This window comes from Sprattus sprattus (genome assembly GCF_963457725.1).
Source record: "Sprattus sprattus genome assembly, chromosome: 4".
In the NCBI taxonomy this organism is placed as follows: domain Eukaryota; kingdom Metazoa; phylum Chordata; class Actinopteri; order Clupeiformes; family Clupeidae; genus Sprattus; species Sprattus sprattus.
In genome coordinates, this window is record NC_137923.1 from 29,303,975 (window position 1) to 29,321,727 (window position 17,753).

At 41.1% G+C, this 17,753-nt stretch overlaps 1 protein-coding gene across 1 annotated transcript in view; it reads left to right on the plus strand.

The window, feature by feature from the left end:
• The window catches only part of rb1cc1 (RB1-inducible coiled-coil 1), a 36,217-nt gene extending 20,962 nt beyond the window's left edge, over positions 1-15,255 (plus strand). The window contains exons 17-24 of the mRNA XM_080836899.1: positions 846-954; positions 2,644-2,944; positions 4,295-4,349; positions 7,808-7,855; positions 11,723-11,781; positions 12,070-12,197; positions 13,581-13,651; positions 13,992-15,255. Coding sequence (XP_080693025.1) covers positions 846-954; positions 2,644-2,944; positions 4,295-4,349; positions 7,808-7,855; positions 11,723-11,781; positions 12,070-12,197; positions 13,581-13,651; positions 13,992-14,069 — 849 coding nt within the window. The 3' untranslated portion in view covers positions 14,070-15,255. The remainder of the gene's footprint in view (positions 1-845; positions 955-2,643; positions 2,945-4,294; positions 4,350-7,807; positions 7,856-11,722; positions 11,782-12,069; positions 12,198-13,580; positions 13,652-13,991) is intronic.
• Positions 15,256-17,753: the final 2,498 nt, after the last annotated feature.

Genomic DNA, 17,753 nt, shown 5'->3' on the forward strand with positions numbered 1-17,753 from the left:
TACGTTCGGAAAGTTTGCGATTTCAAAGTCCACAATTGCGATCAGAGCCGAACTCGCTCTGTGTGTGTGTGGGTGTGTGTGTGTGCGCGAGTTCAATGCCTCTCTCTCTCTCGCTCCTGCAAGCAACGAGAGTGAAGTGTCTTTCTCCCGTGTCTGCGGGGCAACGTGAGTTATAAGTCAATGTTAATGTTGACGGTGGAAAGGGGAATTCACTTTTCCACAAACTGGTTGAAATTATCCGGAGGCCAATATTTGCAAATTAGTTTTAACAACTGATGGAATGGAATATGATCGCTGGGTGGAGGGTTGGATGTCTCTCTGATCTGGTCCAGTAATTGAAGTATTGCGTGGCTGGTTAACCTGTACCGTCTAATGATTTGTGGTTCGCTTAACTGAAAATGTGTTATACGAGTTGAAAAAATTATTTCTGTGCGCTGTCTCTGTCTTCTCCTTGCTCTTATAACTGCTGCCATATCAAATTTCAGACTCAATGAAAATGCGCTTCCTGTTAAGACGTGCTTTTATGAGGCGGAGAATTTAGCCCGCAAATCAGGGACGTGCACTCGCCAGGCAGTTTAGTAAATTCCACGCAATACATCATTAGGCGCACTCCTCCCATTAAATAGCACGTTACCACCCACGTTTCGTGCCATCCCACTTGTTGGCAGGTACACACCCCCAAAGCGTTAATATGCGACTCTACTCAAATGCGCCCCCTTAGTAAATACTGTTTTATATTTACGACCGCTATTTTACGCCAGAAATGGGCGCAATCCTGTTAGTAAATCAGGCCCTGAATGTCTGAACATTTGATGAAGCTGCCATTTTTTGTGTCTCTTCCCCAGACTAATTTCAACACAGTTCTGACGCGTGAGAAACTGAAGAAGGAGCAGATCATCAATGAGCTGAACGAGAAGCTCCGGAAAGTCACCCAGCAGCAGGAGAAAGACAAAGGTCAGCCTCACTGGCAAGAGACCACAGTCAGAAAGCACAACCATGCTATCTAGAGACCACAGTCAGAAAGCACAACACTAGCGCCATCTAGAGACCACAGTCAGAAAAGCACAACTCTAGCGCTATCTAGAGCAGTGGTTCTCAACCTTTTTTCAGTATTGTACCCCCTGTGAAATATTTTTTCAGCCAAGTACCCCCTAACCAGCGCAAAGCATTTTTGATTGAAAAAAATATGTTATACACAGTGCTATGCCATCATTGTCTGATTTATTAAACTGTCAGCACTGAAGATTGAACATTGAATATTGTTGCATTGAACTGAGTGCGTTTGCAATTACATTTTAGTAAGAAACTTGTGCTTGTGCTTCACTGAAAATCTTTGTCAGTCTTGGTGGCAACGAGGCAACTGCTGTGATCAAGCTCTTCTCCAGGCACAGTCTGTTTCTCTGCTTTGGTTTGATCACAGTCATTGCAGAGAAGGAGGCCTCACAAATATGTGGAGGCATAGGGTAGTAGCTGCTCCAAAGCTTTCTCTCCCAGGTCAGGGTGCTCCTGCTTCACAAAAATCCCAAACTGTGTGAGTGTGGATGTGCCAAACTTCATCTGGAGCGATTCTTCGGGAAGCCTGCCACCTTGCCATACAGGTTTAAAATGTTGGTGTCCTTTCCCTGCAGACATATTCAGTTCGTTCAGTTTGCTGATATATATCTGCCAGATAGCACATATTTGCAAGCCAGTCTGTGTGGCATTGGGGGATCTGTGCTCAATCAGAAAGGTCTGTACTTGAGTATTCTCCCTCGAGAGAGCCAACGCACTTCTGTGTTCAGCTCCCATGTTTTCGCAAAAAAAATCGCGCTTATTATACAGTTACTTGCCAAAACGATAGAAGACATTCCTCCAGAAAACCTCTTTTGAATGAGTTTGTTGCCATTTCGTGATTTCCGCTAAGAAAAAAATTGCTCTGCACGCAAATGCTGAGCAATCCACCTTCTGACTTCAAGTTTCAATGACCTTCCATTACGTTAACTATCCGGACTACTTGCGGAATGATATGAAAGATGTGAATTAGAAGCAAAAAAATACAAAAAAATACAAAAAAAACTAACAAAAAAACAAGAAACAGCCTAATGAAAGTGCCATGTCAAGACAAACAACCACACCAGCATGTCTTCAATGGGCCAATGACAGCGGTGATAAACTTTCCGCAGCAGTGAATATCAAGGAATTACAAACCTGCGAACGCAGACATTTAACCCACATATGGCCCATATAAATCAACGTACATTTTGGAACATTCTGAAGAGCCGTATAATAACTATTTTTAAATTATTTTTGAATGGAGGCTTATTTTAAATATATCTTTTAAAAATCTCACGTAACCCCTGGACTACCTTCACGTACCCCCAGGGGTACGCGGACCCCCGGTTGAGAACCATTGATCTAGAGACCACAGTCAGAAAGCACAACACTAGCTACATATAAGCCATGGGTTAAGTGTTCAGGGAGTCTAAGGAACACATTTGAAGTTATGCTGATAGTTGTCATGTTAATTATATTGGCTGCGTACTAAGTAGAGCTGGAATGATTTAAGGTTTACAGCAGAGTTGGTGATTGGTTTCTCTCTGCCTCTAAATGTGGTTCTGAACGTGGTTCTGAATGTGGTTCTGAACTGTGCTGTGTCACTGTCAGGCCTGATCGAGACGCTGTCGGAGGACCGCGCCTCCATTATGCAGGAGAAGAAGCACCTGGAGGAGGAGCTAAACCGGCTGCGCAGTGGCGTCCTCATCTCCTCCGCCTACTTCCATCCCGCCGCGGCCACCTCCTCCGTCTGCGCCTCCGGCCAAGGCCCCTCCGAGCCTGCAGGCGCCGTGGGCGGGGACCTGCCCCTCATTCTCCAGGACGCCGACCCCGAGAGGCTGGCCTCGGTCGCCTGTCTCCGTGACGACGAGAGGGTGGACCCCGCCATCGATGCTAGCATGATGGCAGCGCAGTAAGCACCCCCCTCCCCCTTCACTACAACCCCTCCCTTCTCTTCTGTCCCCCAAGGAGCAGCGAAAGGCTGGAGGCTGATAGTATTGAGAAATAAAAAAAAAAATGATGCATGAATGTGAATTTATGGTGCTTACATTTTACATTTAATCATTTATAAGTGAGGTAGAATACTATTAAATTACCAGTCAAAGTTGGACCATCGAAAGCAAGGTAACATGAATAACACATAACAAACCTTGTTGCATATGGTTTATTAAATGGAAAAAGAGCAGAATGCAATGCAGTCTCAACAATTATGTCTCAAATACAAATCTTGGATTCATAGCATGACCACATTTTAACATCGTAATTTCTATCCTGCATTGTTTAAAATGGCAAAACTATTTCCATTAAGTAACATCAAAATATTTGTCCTACATGTCAAATATTGTTAAAGGACAATGGTTGAAACAGCCTCAAAAAAACTTAGAGAACACACCTGTCACTTCCTTTAAACAGATGGGTTTCTTGTGTCTCCTTTTTTTTAAGAGGTCAGGGAATATCTCACTAAAACTCACTCAAAGGTCTCAAAACCCCCTTTTGACAATATTATTACATGATAAGTTATAACTGAAGAAATACATGGTGTAGAGCAGGGGTTTTCAACTGGTTTTGTCCCAGGGACCACCATTCTGATTAAAAAAGTAAATCGCGGCCCACTGATGTGCCTGCACGCTCATGCGTGTTTGTAACCGCTGCTGCCACCCCCCCTCCCCTGCACAGATATTCTGCCTATAATACTTAAATATGTGAAATGATCAGGGTATATCGCTAGCCGCCGCCACGCCCCTCCCCCTGCACAGATATTCTGCCTACAAGACGATATTTTCAAGATATTGAAGAGTAATCTGGAAATGTGTTGAAATATCAAAGTGAATTTATAAAAATCAAAAAATTCAATGGTGAACTGATCAACATAGGCTCATGCTGCGGACCACCTGCAATGCCGTCTCGGACCACCAGGGGGCCACGGACCCCCTGTTGAAAACCCCTGGTGTAGAGGAGTAGTGAGCAATTTGCCTCTAGGTGGTGCTAGTGAGTGCACACAAGCTGTGTTTCAGCCATGGCTCAATGTGCTGTCAGAGAGGTCAGACAGTTAGTCGAGAGGTGCCTAAACCGTCTGAGATGAGGATGGACATATTATCAACCTGTTGGAGAGGCAGAATGACAGACAGACAGACAGACAGACAGACAGTGAGAGAGAGAGACACAAGGATTTCACTGTGTGAGTAATTTGGCCTTCACAGCACACTGTATGGTTAGAGGCAACACTGCCCTTGTCAGTGACTTGTTTGTCTTTGTGTTTCAGTGATAACATGCTGCTGCTGTCGGAGGAGAAGCAGCGGATCCTCATGTTGGAGCGGGTGAGTCTGTCAGACACAGGTTTTAGTAAGGCTCACTATACACTACTAGACTGTTTTCAGGTTTTTTAACTGTTAAGCTGTTAATTAGTGTTTAACCAAGGACTGTATGACAGTTCACTATTTCTTTTAGATGAGCTTATACAGTGGTATGTGTTACGTGGCTCAGAGTCGTATCAGCTTACAGTTTTTCTCCATTGCTTTGGGTACCGTAATTTCTGGACTATTGAGCGCACCTGAATATAAGCCGCATCCACTGAATTTTGTAAAAAATACTTATTTTGAACATAAATAAGCCGTACATGTCTATAAGCCGCAGGTGCCGACCGGTACATTGAAAACAAATGAACTTTACACAGGCTATAACGAAACACGGCTTGTAACAAGAACAGTTAGTAGGCAGGCTACGTACTAATATTATACAAATATATAGCTTATTATAAGTGCAAAAGTGAACGATCGAGGATGAGCGCACGCGCAGAAAGTGATGTTGTTCAAGAGCAGGATGATGACGTTAAAAAGAAAGGGCGCACCTCTATCGTTTGGAACTGGTTTGGGTTCAAAATCTCCGATCTTGACCATAAAAGAATAAAAGACAGTTATGTCACCGTGTTGTTTTAGCCAAAGGTGTAAGCACCAGCAACATGTAACATCACCATCCCAATTGGCAGATCGCACATTGTCTACTGGTTGTTAATCATATTTCATATTGTCATTCTTAAAAACACACAAAGGTAAGGTACATACAGTTGGCAGCTGCTAGCTTGTGATGAACTCGTGTTAATATGTGTGAATATGAACTATTTCATACGAAGTTGCACAGCACCCTGAGGGCTTCTACCCCTTCCCATTATAATTGTATGAGTTAAATCGAGGATACTAGATAATTAGCTATCATTTCATGCAAATGTAACTCTTCCACTGAAATCGTTTATGCTAATGTTGTTTAAAGTTTCCTTAGCTAGCACAGCAATTCGATAACCAGTAACAACCAGGACACACAACTTAAGCTGCAAAGTTAAATTTTTCAAAATCATCTCACCATTTGAAAAGCAGTCTTGGGTTCTACGTGATAACAACCACTTGTGTACGGTTAAATGGCTTCACATAGATATAAACAATCCTAAGAGAATTAATGGGAAATCGACAGAGCAAGGGCTCACTCTGATATACAATGTCATTTTAGCGAATATTGCTCACGCTTTAGTCTCTGCTCTTCGTCTAAAGCCAAAATCTATTCTTGAGGTTCCAACATTTTTCAAAAGCAATTTGGCTTTAAATGTGAGTTGTCGATCGAGTTATTTTCTGTCCCGTCGTTTGAAGCATACCTTTTAGCTCCGGCATTGATCTCCCATTGTTTAACATTTCACGCTTCGATTGAAAGTCCAGTTTCAGGCTCTCGCACGCCCCCTTCATTAAGGCAGAGGTACTGTTTGCCTCCCCTCAGGCATTAAGCTTGTGAAAGTGGGAAAAATCCATAAATAAGCCGCGTCATTGTATAAGCCACGAGGTTCAACGCGTGGGAAAAAAGTAGCGGCTTATAGTCCGGAAATTACGGTAATTTCACGAAACAGAAATGACATTCTCAAAAATCTTAGTGCATTTGGCAAAATAGCCTATATGGTTCAGCACAACTACATAGATCACCTTCAAAAGGTAATATCTCACCCAAAACAGTTTACTCAAGCTTCAAAACCAAATCATTTTCTCATATGAATAGTCATTGCCCGAAAAATGAAAGGTTCCTTCTCGATTGCTGTGGCTCATCTCTCAAAAAAAGCACATTCTCAGGGCTTAAATACATTTGCCAAAATGACCTAGATGATTTAGCAAAACACTAAGGCACACCTGCAAAAGGTCATATCTCTCCCAAAACAGACAACTCATCAGTCAAAACGAATTCCTTTTCTCATACAAATAGTCAGTGCCCCCAAAATGAAAAGTCCTTTTGGCATTGTTTAAACTCTGCAGGTCAAAACGTTTAGATGTTTTGTCAGTATGGCAATGGACCATAGAAATATCCCTCAAGTGCACATTTCAATCTTGGCTCAGTCCTTTGTCACTGAATGTTTATTGCAGTAGATGTTTTCTTTCCAGAATACTTTGTGTATCAAACAGAAAAAAATAATAATTCAAGCGTAGCCTACAAGGTAGCACTCATACTGCACTCATACTGCCATGGAAATTGTTACTGTTATTGCCATACATCGTGGTTACAGTAACAGAAAATGTGTGCTGCACAATATACTGTCATACAATAAGCACATCAAAACTAAAATGATGTATAGCCTAACAACACAACCTGGAGCTTCTGGGTATTGTATGGGCCAAGACTGGGAATGTGGGTGACTACACCATTCTCTAAAATGGCATCACACATGGTGATGTCGCCCCCGCGCTGGCCTAGGACATCCTCGTTGCTCCTCTTCTTCTTCCTCCTCTTTCTCAAACAGGCAGTTGCTCTTGGTTGTTTCCCTAGCCAGGTGCTTCCATGTTCATAAATTGTACTGAACTTGGTCAAGCTCTAGATATTTGATGGAAGCATTTATACTCCTGGATAGGACCTGTCAGCTAACTAAACTTACTGTGTGATTGGTGATCGGATGTGTGAATCTCCCCCTTGATTAGTCAAGTTCTAGTTGCACCTGAAAATTACTGTAAGCTGATGATCCAAGAGATCCATATTACAGTATATAGCTTGATGTTTTTCATGGTATTATGTGCCTGAAGGATTTTGACAGTGGAATGAACTACTTTGCAGGTGATGATGTGCACAAGGAAATTATGCCAACATGTTTTGCAGAGAACAGCGACTTGACTGAGAAACAACAGTCAGTTTAGACCAGCAAGATATATTCAATTGGTAATTGGGCTAACGGAAGGCAATTTAACCTAACCATTTTGTGATGTACTACATCATTTGAAATGTGTGCAAACTGTAGGCAATTGTACTTGTCATTTACAAGGATGTGCAAATACAATTGCAATGTGATTAAAGGAATGAGAAATTCCAGTCTGTTGTGAACAAGTGCCCAGTGGTTTGGAGGTTTGCACGTGTTGTTTTCGAGAATGTCATTTCTGTTTCGTGAAATTACCCAAAGCAATGGAGAAAAACTGTAATGTACATTTACACATATATTTAATTCAGTGCTGTCATTTGCATTTAACCTGGGTTTAGATATTATTTCTGTTAGTGCACATGTAAAAGCAAAAATATCTTTGCTCATCCATCATACACCTGACACAGGGGTTGAATTCATAAGGAGAGAATTTGTTTTCAAAGTTAAAAAGATGCTAATAAACAGTATTTAAATGAAAATATTTTTGATAATTCTACATTGATTCCGTGATTTTACATGTAAACATCCATTATTACAAGCTTCAGTCTTAATCTCTATTAATCATAGCAAATGTTGCGATGAATAAGTTAATTAACGGTGTATTTCCTGTGTGTACTGCAGACTCTACACATGAAGGAGGAGGAGAACAAACGGCTGAGCCAGAGACTGGTAAACACCCTCATGTCATGTCCTCCCCCACACAACACAACATCGCCGCACACCTTTAAAGGAGCTTTTCTCCACACCTTTAAAGGAGCTGTTCGCCGAGCTAAGTTCCGGTACGCGATCTGGCACTCCGCACCTGGGCGAGACGCTCCACTTTGTGATTGAGGCGTGCTTGAGGCGTATTGCATCACTTAGAGGCAGGGGCGCGGGCGCACATAGCCTACTATAAACGTTGTTGAGACTCTTATTAAAGATCTTACTTATTCTCACAAAGACCAAACAAATAGCTACACGTAGCCTACTATAAACGTTGTTGAGACTCTTATTAAAGATCTTACTCATTCTCGTGGTTGAAAGTCGGTAACAAAACAATGTAATTTATTTCCTAAAATACGTTTTATGAATCCAACTTACATTACCACTGCACACTCACAACCTTACAGATAATGTATAGAAGTTGTACTAGCATTTGTATTCAAAGTTTACACTTTAATCTACCAAAATACTCACCGTTTAACAATACAACTTCCACAAGTTACAGATTATTTTCGTACAACATTTACAACACTGGCGCGCAATGGCATTTGTTATTGGCATTGGGTGAATTCAGGTATATTGGGACATCAGGTAATTTGGGACAGCATAAGGAAAAGGGATTTTACTTCTGCCAGGCAAAGGTTATATGGGGTATGAGCAGTAGTAACATTGGCAGCAATAGTGGTTTTTAGTGCAGATACAATATAGGTATATGCAAAGTGCAGATGCAGTACAGGTGAAGGTAGCAACAGAAGTAATGAATGAGGTAAGAGGCAAGATATGATATATACAATGAATAAGAGGTAAGAGGCATGATAAGATATAAGTACAATGAATATGAGGTAAGAGGCATGATATGATATATGAATATGAGGTAAGAGGCATGATATGATAGAAATACAATGAATAGGGACAACAATTTTAAAACTAGAACACCTCAGCAACAATACAATGGCAGTAAAAGGAATGTAGTAAAAAAGTGTTTTATTAAAATGAATGAATGAATACTCTAGTCTAGAACACCTCAGCAATAATACAATGGCAGTAAAAGGAATGTATTTAAAAAGTGTTTTATTAAAATTAAATCTAAAGACACTAAAATTGAATCTTGTTTTAGAGGTGCTCAGACTTTGAACAAAAACACAATGTACATATTTTAGAATTTTTTTTTTTTACTCTGAACCTTGTAAACAGGAGTGTTTGGTCCACATAGGTGAATTTAGCATTCAGAAACTGTTTGTGGTTTCTATACTAATAATAATAAGTAACTTAGTCACCTAGAGCACTATGCATATTGAACACCTCATTCAAAGGCAATGGCCAGGGTGATTTACACGTCTTTGTGTGTTTTTGTGAGTGTATTTTCTATTTCTACTTCTTTAAACAAATAAATGACATTGCTTGACCGTGTAGCTATTTGTCTGTTTTGTTACCGACTTTCAACCACGAGAATGAGTAAGATCTTTAATAAGAGTCTCAACAACGTTTATAGTAGGCTAAGATCTTCAACCACGAGAATGAGTAAGATCTGTGTTTTTGTCTCTGTTTTGTTACCGACTTTCAACCACGAGAATGAGTAAGATCTTTAAAAAAAGTCTCAACAACGTTTATAGTAGGCTAAGATCTTTAATAAGAGTCTCAACAACGTTTATCTCACGTCTCATTCACCAGGTGAGGCGCGCCTCATTCACAAAGTGGAGCGTCTCGCCCAGGCGCAGAGTGCCAGATCGCGTCCTATAGGTGAGGCGCGCCTCATTCACAAAGTGGAGCGTCTCGCCCAGGCGCGGAGTGCCAGATTGCTTCCTAGTGCTTACCTGCTTCTCCACACCTTTAAAGGAGCTCTTCTCCACATCTGTGTTCATAAACTCGTCCGACCTGAGACCAGTTCTCACAGGCACTCTAACAGACTTCAGCTAAACCAGTTAGGGCTGTCAACTGCTGTCAGGCACTCTGGCTTTGTAATGATGCTGCAGTTGTTGATGGGTTGTAAATCAAACCAGTAAACTCAGTCATTGTCAGGGAGGCAAACTGAGTCACAGAGTGAACGATCTCTCTCTCTCCCTCTCTCCCTCTCTCCCTCTCTCCCTCTCTCTCTCTTTTTTTTTTTTAATTTTGAAATTTTATCCACATATCGTAATACCTCTGTGATTTTTTGGTAACACTTTAGAAAAACAAAGCCTTGAAAAGGTGTAGCAAACCCAGCTTTGCCTAAGCTCTGCTCTGTCATGGCCGGTTTAATGTCCCCTTCAAAAGAGAATTATCTTAAGAAGACCCTCATGGTAGCAATGGCAAATTGCTTGTCGCCAGAGAGAGTAAGCGCAGAGTTATCAATGGCAGTTAATTAGTGCACACGGGCGTTTCATGTAATTCAATTAGGTTCCCCTGTGGACCATTTCTCTTCAGATAGGTTTAATCTCCTAATGAGAGAGGCAGTTGCCAGTTTATTTACAGTAGAGCCATGCAAGACTCAGGTGAGCTTTCTGATGAGCCGAGCTCCTTTGTTGTGTGTTAATAACATAACATTAGAAACAAATATGTTGGGAATTGAGTAGGTGCACTCACCCAACTGTCTGCCCAGGAGAAATAACAGGAAAAAGACTCCCCTGCATGCATTGACTGTGTCCACAAGCATTAACTTAATGTGACCAGATACACCTATTAGTGTTAATAGACGATTAACGTACTGGATAATGTTCTCATTTATTTAAATACCAAAAGGAGCGGGGTGGCAAGGGGCAGTGCGATATCTTGGATTACCTCATAAATGACCAAGGAAAATTACAATTTCAGTCCTAGCAGACCCAAAAACATCATCATCATCATCTGTCAGATATTTATTGAAAATTGAAATATGAATTGAAAAAATAGGAATGTCTATTTAGTATGTGTTTGTAAATGAATATTATGTAAAATAAAAACAAAAAAGGTCACAACCTTGTTGTGATAAATTAATTTTGGTTGATAAATGAATTGGCCAGACCTGAACAGGCTAGCTATGTAAAATGTAATATATTTAGCAAAGTGACAAGTAAAACACTATTAAGGAATAGGAATTTGGTCATATTATTTGTTTCATGTGACCATAGAGAGCAAGTACAATACAGAGATGGCAGGGAAGCAGTATAGTTAGCTAGACCACGCAAGCCAGACCTGACCACCAGACCTTAGGAAGGCAATTAGCAAAGACAAGGGCAAGGGCAATGTCACTGTTGTGGAAACGTTCATTTCATTCTCAATGAGGTCTACTCCACATTGCTGTCAGGTATCTTCATATATTCTCTTCAAGTCTGACAACAGGAAAAGAATAGAATATTACTGAACATTCTTTAGCACCAGCTATATATTTAAGTAAGTTTGAACAACTTTGAATTGAGATGTGTATTCCACTTAAGCACCATCTGTGTAAAAGTATTGAAAATAAGAAAGGGGGAAATATCCATCAAATGCAGGATGACACACACAACAAAATGGAGGCACTGCCACTGCATCATAGATGTCTCTGTTGAGCCATAGATCATTTATAACATACAACCCTGTATCCTGGTGCACCGCAACCTTGCACTAGTGAGCCTGGAAGGGTGTTTGATTGGCTGTCACTTTGGCATTGACCACTAGATGGCATCACTGTCAAGCCCAGGCCAGAGTGGAGTTGCTGCCTGATGCTCATCAGGTTTACCTCTGTGGTGGTGTGAAACCATCCTCACTCTGACACAAAAGCTAGCCCTGACCGTAACTGTAAACTGAATGTGCTGTGACTTTAGGGAGGTTGTCTCCGTAAAAAGTAGATGTTGTTCCATAATGTCTACTGACCTTGTGTCTTCTTCTCCTTTTCAGATGTCCCAGAGCATGTCTTCAGTGTCTTCCAGACATTCGGAGAAAATTGCTATTCGAGAGTAAGCATTCCAGGCCATGCGATCTTATCTTTTGACATGTTCAACATTACTACTGTTACCTTAAAATTTCTAATGGTGTGTAACCTTTTTTGACAAACGTCTTTAAGGATGCGATCATGCGTCCATTCAAGTGTACTTAAACTGATAGAGTTTATCTATACTTCAGAGTCATTGAATGCCCCTGTGTGTATACATATATATGATATTCTGAGATATCACTTCTATCACTGCTCCCACCTTATAGTTTCCAGGTTAGGGGACTTAGTGCTGATCATCTTGATCTTCTAGTTTCCAGGTAGGAGACTTGGTGCTGATCATCCTGGACGAGCGCCATGAGAACTACGTCCTCTTCACCGTGGGCCCCACCCTCTACTTCCTCCACTCAGAGTCCCTCAGTGCACTGGACCTCAAACCAGGTTAGTTTCATCCTTTCTTTTTCTCACACACACACACACACACACACTCACACACTCACACACTCACACACTCACACACTCACATATACATATACATACAGACAGACACACACAGACACCATCACCACTCATCCATTTTCCACTCAAGCACGCACACTGTAGCTACTCTATTCACTCAGGTCTTGGTGGAGACCATGGGGAGTGCTTTGAATTAATACCGAAGTGTGTTGGCCATGTCCGCTGAGACAGACAAGGACCCTGATCGGAACATGACACAAATGGATAACATAGCTGGACCCCCCCCTCATCATACTATACAGTGCCTTCTCCCATACATGTGGCATTTACTGGCAATCATGTGTTTCTGAAAGGCTGATATGTAGAAAAGTTTCCTGTGTTTCTTAAAGGCAGATATGTAGAAAAGGTTCCTGTGTTTCTGAAAGGCTGATATGTAGAAAAGGTTTTGTAGACAAGAGAGCATTTTTAAGAATCAGCGCTCCAGGGCCAAAAACGGCTGAGACAAGTGTAGGGGGTTTACCATAAGTGCTTGTGAAAATTTTTTTTTTTCAATATTACTTGTTCTGTTGATTTGCAAAAAAAAAAGAGAAAGAAAATAAAGAAACCAAAAGAGAAACGAACACAAGAAGAGATTGAAGGAAAGATGAGCGAGAAAGAAAGAGTGCTCTGTATAAGACATTAGTAGAGCATTAACTCGCTATGGTTGTTGCATGTTGCCATCCGTGACATGATCTGGCAGCATTGCAGTGGAGCAACATGTTCAACGTTGTGATCTTCCAGCATGGCAGAGAAAGTGTCTGTCTCAGAGCTCGCACTTGCTACCCACATACAGGAGTGCTACCGTGCGCTGAGGTCACAGGATGAGACCTCACCAGCTCACAAGCTGCTTCAGGCTGTACCCCCTTTCACCTCTCCATGTGTCTTCTACGTGAAGAACGCTGCCTCTGGGTGCGTCGTGTCACGCCAAAGACAAAATGGTTGTCTGTTTTATGTATAGAGTGAAGTCAGCCACTACAAGACATGTCATATATACACTTGGAAACGTAGATTAAGCCTCAGTCCAGGCCCTTCTTTTTGTAGTGGGGTGTGTGTTGTTAAATTGTGCCATGTGTATGAGCTCCAAGGATCTCACGGAACACATCCTGGAGATCCTTTAGTCACGATCTGATGCAACGTGTTGAAATGCATTTGAAACGTTTGGCATCCTTTCATTTGAAATGACTCGCTTAGCATTCTTAAGCGCTCTTAAACATTTGTGCTGGAGCAAGTGAGAAAGAGGAAATGGTGTTTGTACTTAGTTTTGTATTTTGTGAATTCTTTGTGTACAAGTAGAGCATTTCTTGATGAATGTGGCTTTTGTTACAGCGCTGGGCGCCTCTCGAAGACCTTGGGTTCTTGGGAAAGTCATGGAGAAGGAATATTGTCAAGCAAAGAAGGTAAAGGATGGCTAATTAGACAAACCCAAGACACACAATGTGTGCTGAAGGTTTAGATATGTTGTAGTCACATGTTAAGTAAAACATACCTGCATGTCAAAGGGTTTTCATGCTGTTGAAAATGAGATACTGTTGTAAAATGTTCGTTTAGTGAGGTTGGTGAGATATAGGGTTTGTAATTTTCATTGAAATATTGAAAACAAAAGAATAATAAGTTAGAATTTATATTTAATTCAGAAGTCTACTTAAATCTGTTGACAGTATCAGGGATTTGATTGGCTGTTTAGGGTGCTTTAGGTGTGACGCTTACTCTAACAGCAACATGTTCTTTCTTTTGTAGGCTCAGAACCGGTTCAAGGTTCCTCTTGGCACCAAGTTCTACAGAGTGAAGGCAGTGCCGTGGAACAAGAAAGTCTAGTGTCGCTAAGTTGTGAGATATTGTATATGTTTATATTGCCTATGTTGAAAACAAAACCAAGAAGAAAAAAACAGTCTCACGTCATCTATGATTCTCATCAGCGAAGGAAAAGAGATCAGCAACCGGAAAGACATCGTCATAATCATGAGAGTTTTTGCTCTCCCTCGACCCCATATTTTCCTCTTTCTCTCTCTCCTTTTTTCTCTCTTTTTTTTTTTTTAAATCCGGAAGATTTGTAAATTGTGGACCAAATACCTTTCTTTACCAGGGCATGCCCTAAACATATTGGCCAAAAAGCCTTCATACCTGTCTGTACAATTAACTAAAAGTATTTGGATGTTATATATTAGTTCACAGCATTATTCGCATATGTCCATATTTGTGGAAAAATACTGTATCATAATCAGCCTAATTACTTTGTAAGGTTCTGAAAGTATACATTTATTATAAATGTCTATGGAGGAATGTTCATGGCATGCATATAGATATTATATTTTCTTTAATTTACTTTTCCTGATACGTGTCTTGGTGGGAAATGTAGGTTATATGCTGTTTGTTACTCACAGTATGACCCTCTGTCGATAATTACATTTAAATAGTTTTTTTTTTTTCTTGACTGACTAGCCGCATGGAGCAGTGGTCAAACGCAATCTTTCAAATGCACTTTCGGAACAGAGAAAACAAACAAACTAATGCTTCTGTTCACACAAAAGGGAAGAAACTGTGCTGTTCAAAAGAAGACGACGGAGAAAAAAAGAAATAAACTTACGATAACGGCGCAGTACTTCCCACTATTAGAGAACATTGACATGTAGAAAGGATATATTTAATGTTTTGTGGCTGTGTGTCTACCGGATTGAACATGCCATTGTACATTACTCATCAAATCACACACACACAGACACACACACACACGTAACAAAAGAGGAAATGACTGTATTGTAAAAGAATTAGAGTTCTCAAACAATAAAGGTTTGATCCAAACCCATTCTAAGCGGAAGGTGGTTACAGCGGCACAGCTCCACATGAGAGTGTGCTTATGACCAGTGGTGCTCCATTCACTTTCTAACATTTGAAAATAAATCCCATGAACTTCAATGATCAAAGCCTCATTTTCACTGATGTCATTGCCACTCAATAAGACTTTTTCTTTTTCATGGTTACTCCCTGTTTATGGATGTTGCAAGGACAACGGTACTTGATGGGCCTGTGCTTTTTAATTGCTGTTTACTCAACCAGGTTTCGAATCTGTATCATCCTAATCATTTTCAGGCATTATTGTGATATTTTGTTTACTTTGCCCCACTTGATATTACTGGTTCGCGAGTACTGTATACGTAATACAACATTTATTACTTGGTACATTATTTTATAAGCACATACCATTATAAGGAGTACATTGCAGCTATTGTGTTGAGTGTTATTATATCTAAGGGTACCACATTTTAGCCATGCCTTGAGATATTTTGTTGTGTTGTAAGGGGAGGATGGAGATTTAGCAGAAAAAGTTCTATTGCTCATTCATATCTGCTCCGCGCTCTCTTAAAGGTATTCTTAGTTGTTCATGCTGTGTTGATGCAAGACAGCTTCAGACCTTGACATCTGATTCAAGCGCCATTGGGGTTAATACAGTGGCTTTGATTCATTGGGCATTTTGGATTGAATATGCATATTGGAAGGCAGAGAGGTGTTGCAGTTTACATCAGTGTGACACACAGAGCACAAGCATATCTTTCCCTAATAACCCCTCATGCATGAGGTTTCTGCATCCTAAAGCCCTCTCTAGTTGTTCGCTCTCTGTGTGGGATGATGAACTCCTTTATATGTCACATGCTTAATTTTATGTTCAGTTGCCTGGATACAAGGGCTGGTTTAGCTTCTTGGGAGGGAGGAGGGGAACATTTGGCCTTTTCAACACATTAGCATTTAAGATATGACTGCAACCGTCCAAACTCTGCTCACCCTGGTCACAAGAGGCAAGTTAACTCCAAACAAATGTGTTGTCGATTCCACCACTTTGTCAACGCGATATAGATTCAAAAAAATTATTTGGAAGAGAAATATTTCCTTTTCTTTGTTGCCATCCTTGCAGGGAGTGAACAGTGCCAGGCATTCTTCCTGTTCACCATGATGTTAGCTGAGCGTTACAGCTGCTAATCCGCACGGTATTAACCCGTATTGCAAATTAACTCTCAATATCAAGTGGAAATAAAGCTCATTGTTCTGTTATGTCAGTTTTTAGAGAACATTTATGGATATATTTACTGCATAATCACTGCAGAGTATGATCTCAAACCAATACATAGGTGATGGTGTTTTTTAATTACCATTTTACGGCTGACAGAAGAAATTATGGTTTCATACTTTGCCAAAGGTTCTATGAGCTGTTATCTCCTCATCTGAGTATTGCAGCAGTAAACCTCTGATTATCACCCTGCCTAACAAACCACTGGGGTTGCTGTCTACCACTTCAAATAGATCCCAGAGAATAGGCCTATTTGCTCTAGCACAGCCCGAGTCAACCATAGAGCTTGTGGGAAAACTCCCAGTATTACAGACTTTCTGGGCTGCTGTGTAGCTGACTTAAGTCAACTTGTCAAGTCAAGTTTATTTGCATAGCATGTTTGAAAACCTTCAACCTTTCACCTTTCCAGTTGAGGTGAATAGATTGAAAAATATTTTAACAAAAACTAGTCTTGTGGCTATGTGGTGATGGTGTTGCTGCAGAGGATGGCTGTTGAAGCACCACTCATTTCATCCTGACTGTGGGCAAGGTGCTGGCATTAGTCACTAGTCCTGCCAATTGAATCTTGGTGCAGATGGACAATCGTTAATTGAGAGTCTACGAATATTTTAAATCTCTTGACGCATTATTCGACATTGTCATCAGCACCCTGAAAACAAGCTTTACCGCTTTAAATGCAAAAGGCAAAGGTATCGGTCCGGGAGGTGAAAGCAGGTTGCGGCAAGCCCACTAGCGTTCCCCCACGTCATACATATTCAATTCAACTCAGTTGTGTTAATTTATATAGCTGTATTACGATTGACATTGACATTGTCTCAAAGCACTTCACAGAGCCCAAGACCTAAACCCTGTAGAGCAAGCGCAAGGCGACGGTAGCAAGGAACCCAGCTCAGAGGGGGGACCCATTTGTTGGAGGCCAGAAGAGGGGTAGAAGGAGTGGGGGAGGGAAGTAAGAAAAGAAGAGGCGGACAGATAATTCATACATCAGAATTAAGCAAATCCTTCAGACATGCATCATATTGGCATAAATGGGGCAGCTGTACAGCAGGCCTACATACTGGTGGCAGAGTATAGAAAGAGAATGAGAAGAGAAGTTAGTACCCAGATTAAAAAAACAACATGTTAAAGAAACCAGACTTTAGAGAGATTGCAGAGAAAGGAGGGAGAAGAAGTTGAACAGCGTGACACATGAGAGGTCCTTGGCAGCCCAGGCATGTAGCAGTGTAACTAAGGCAAGGTGCATGCTGGTCCAATGCCATCACAAGGACTGTCTAGAGCTGACTAGATTAACTACGACTGGTCCAGAGCCATCACTAGGACTGTCTCCTACCATAATTTTGGACTCTTGGCATTGTGAGAAGGCCTGCATTTTGAGATGGAACAGTTCTTGATGGGCAGTACGGGACTACTGAATCCCAAAGGTAGTCCAGAACTAGGCC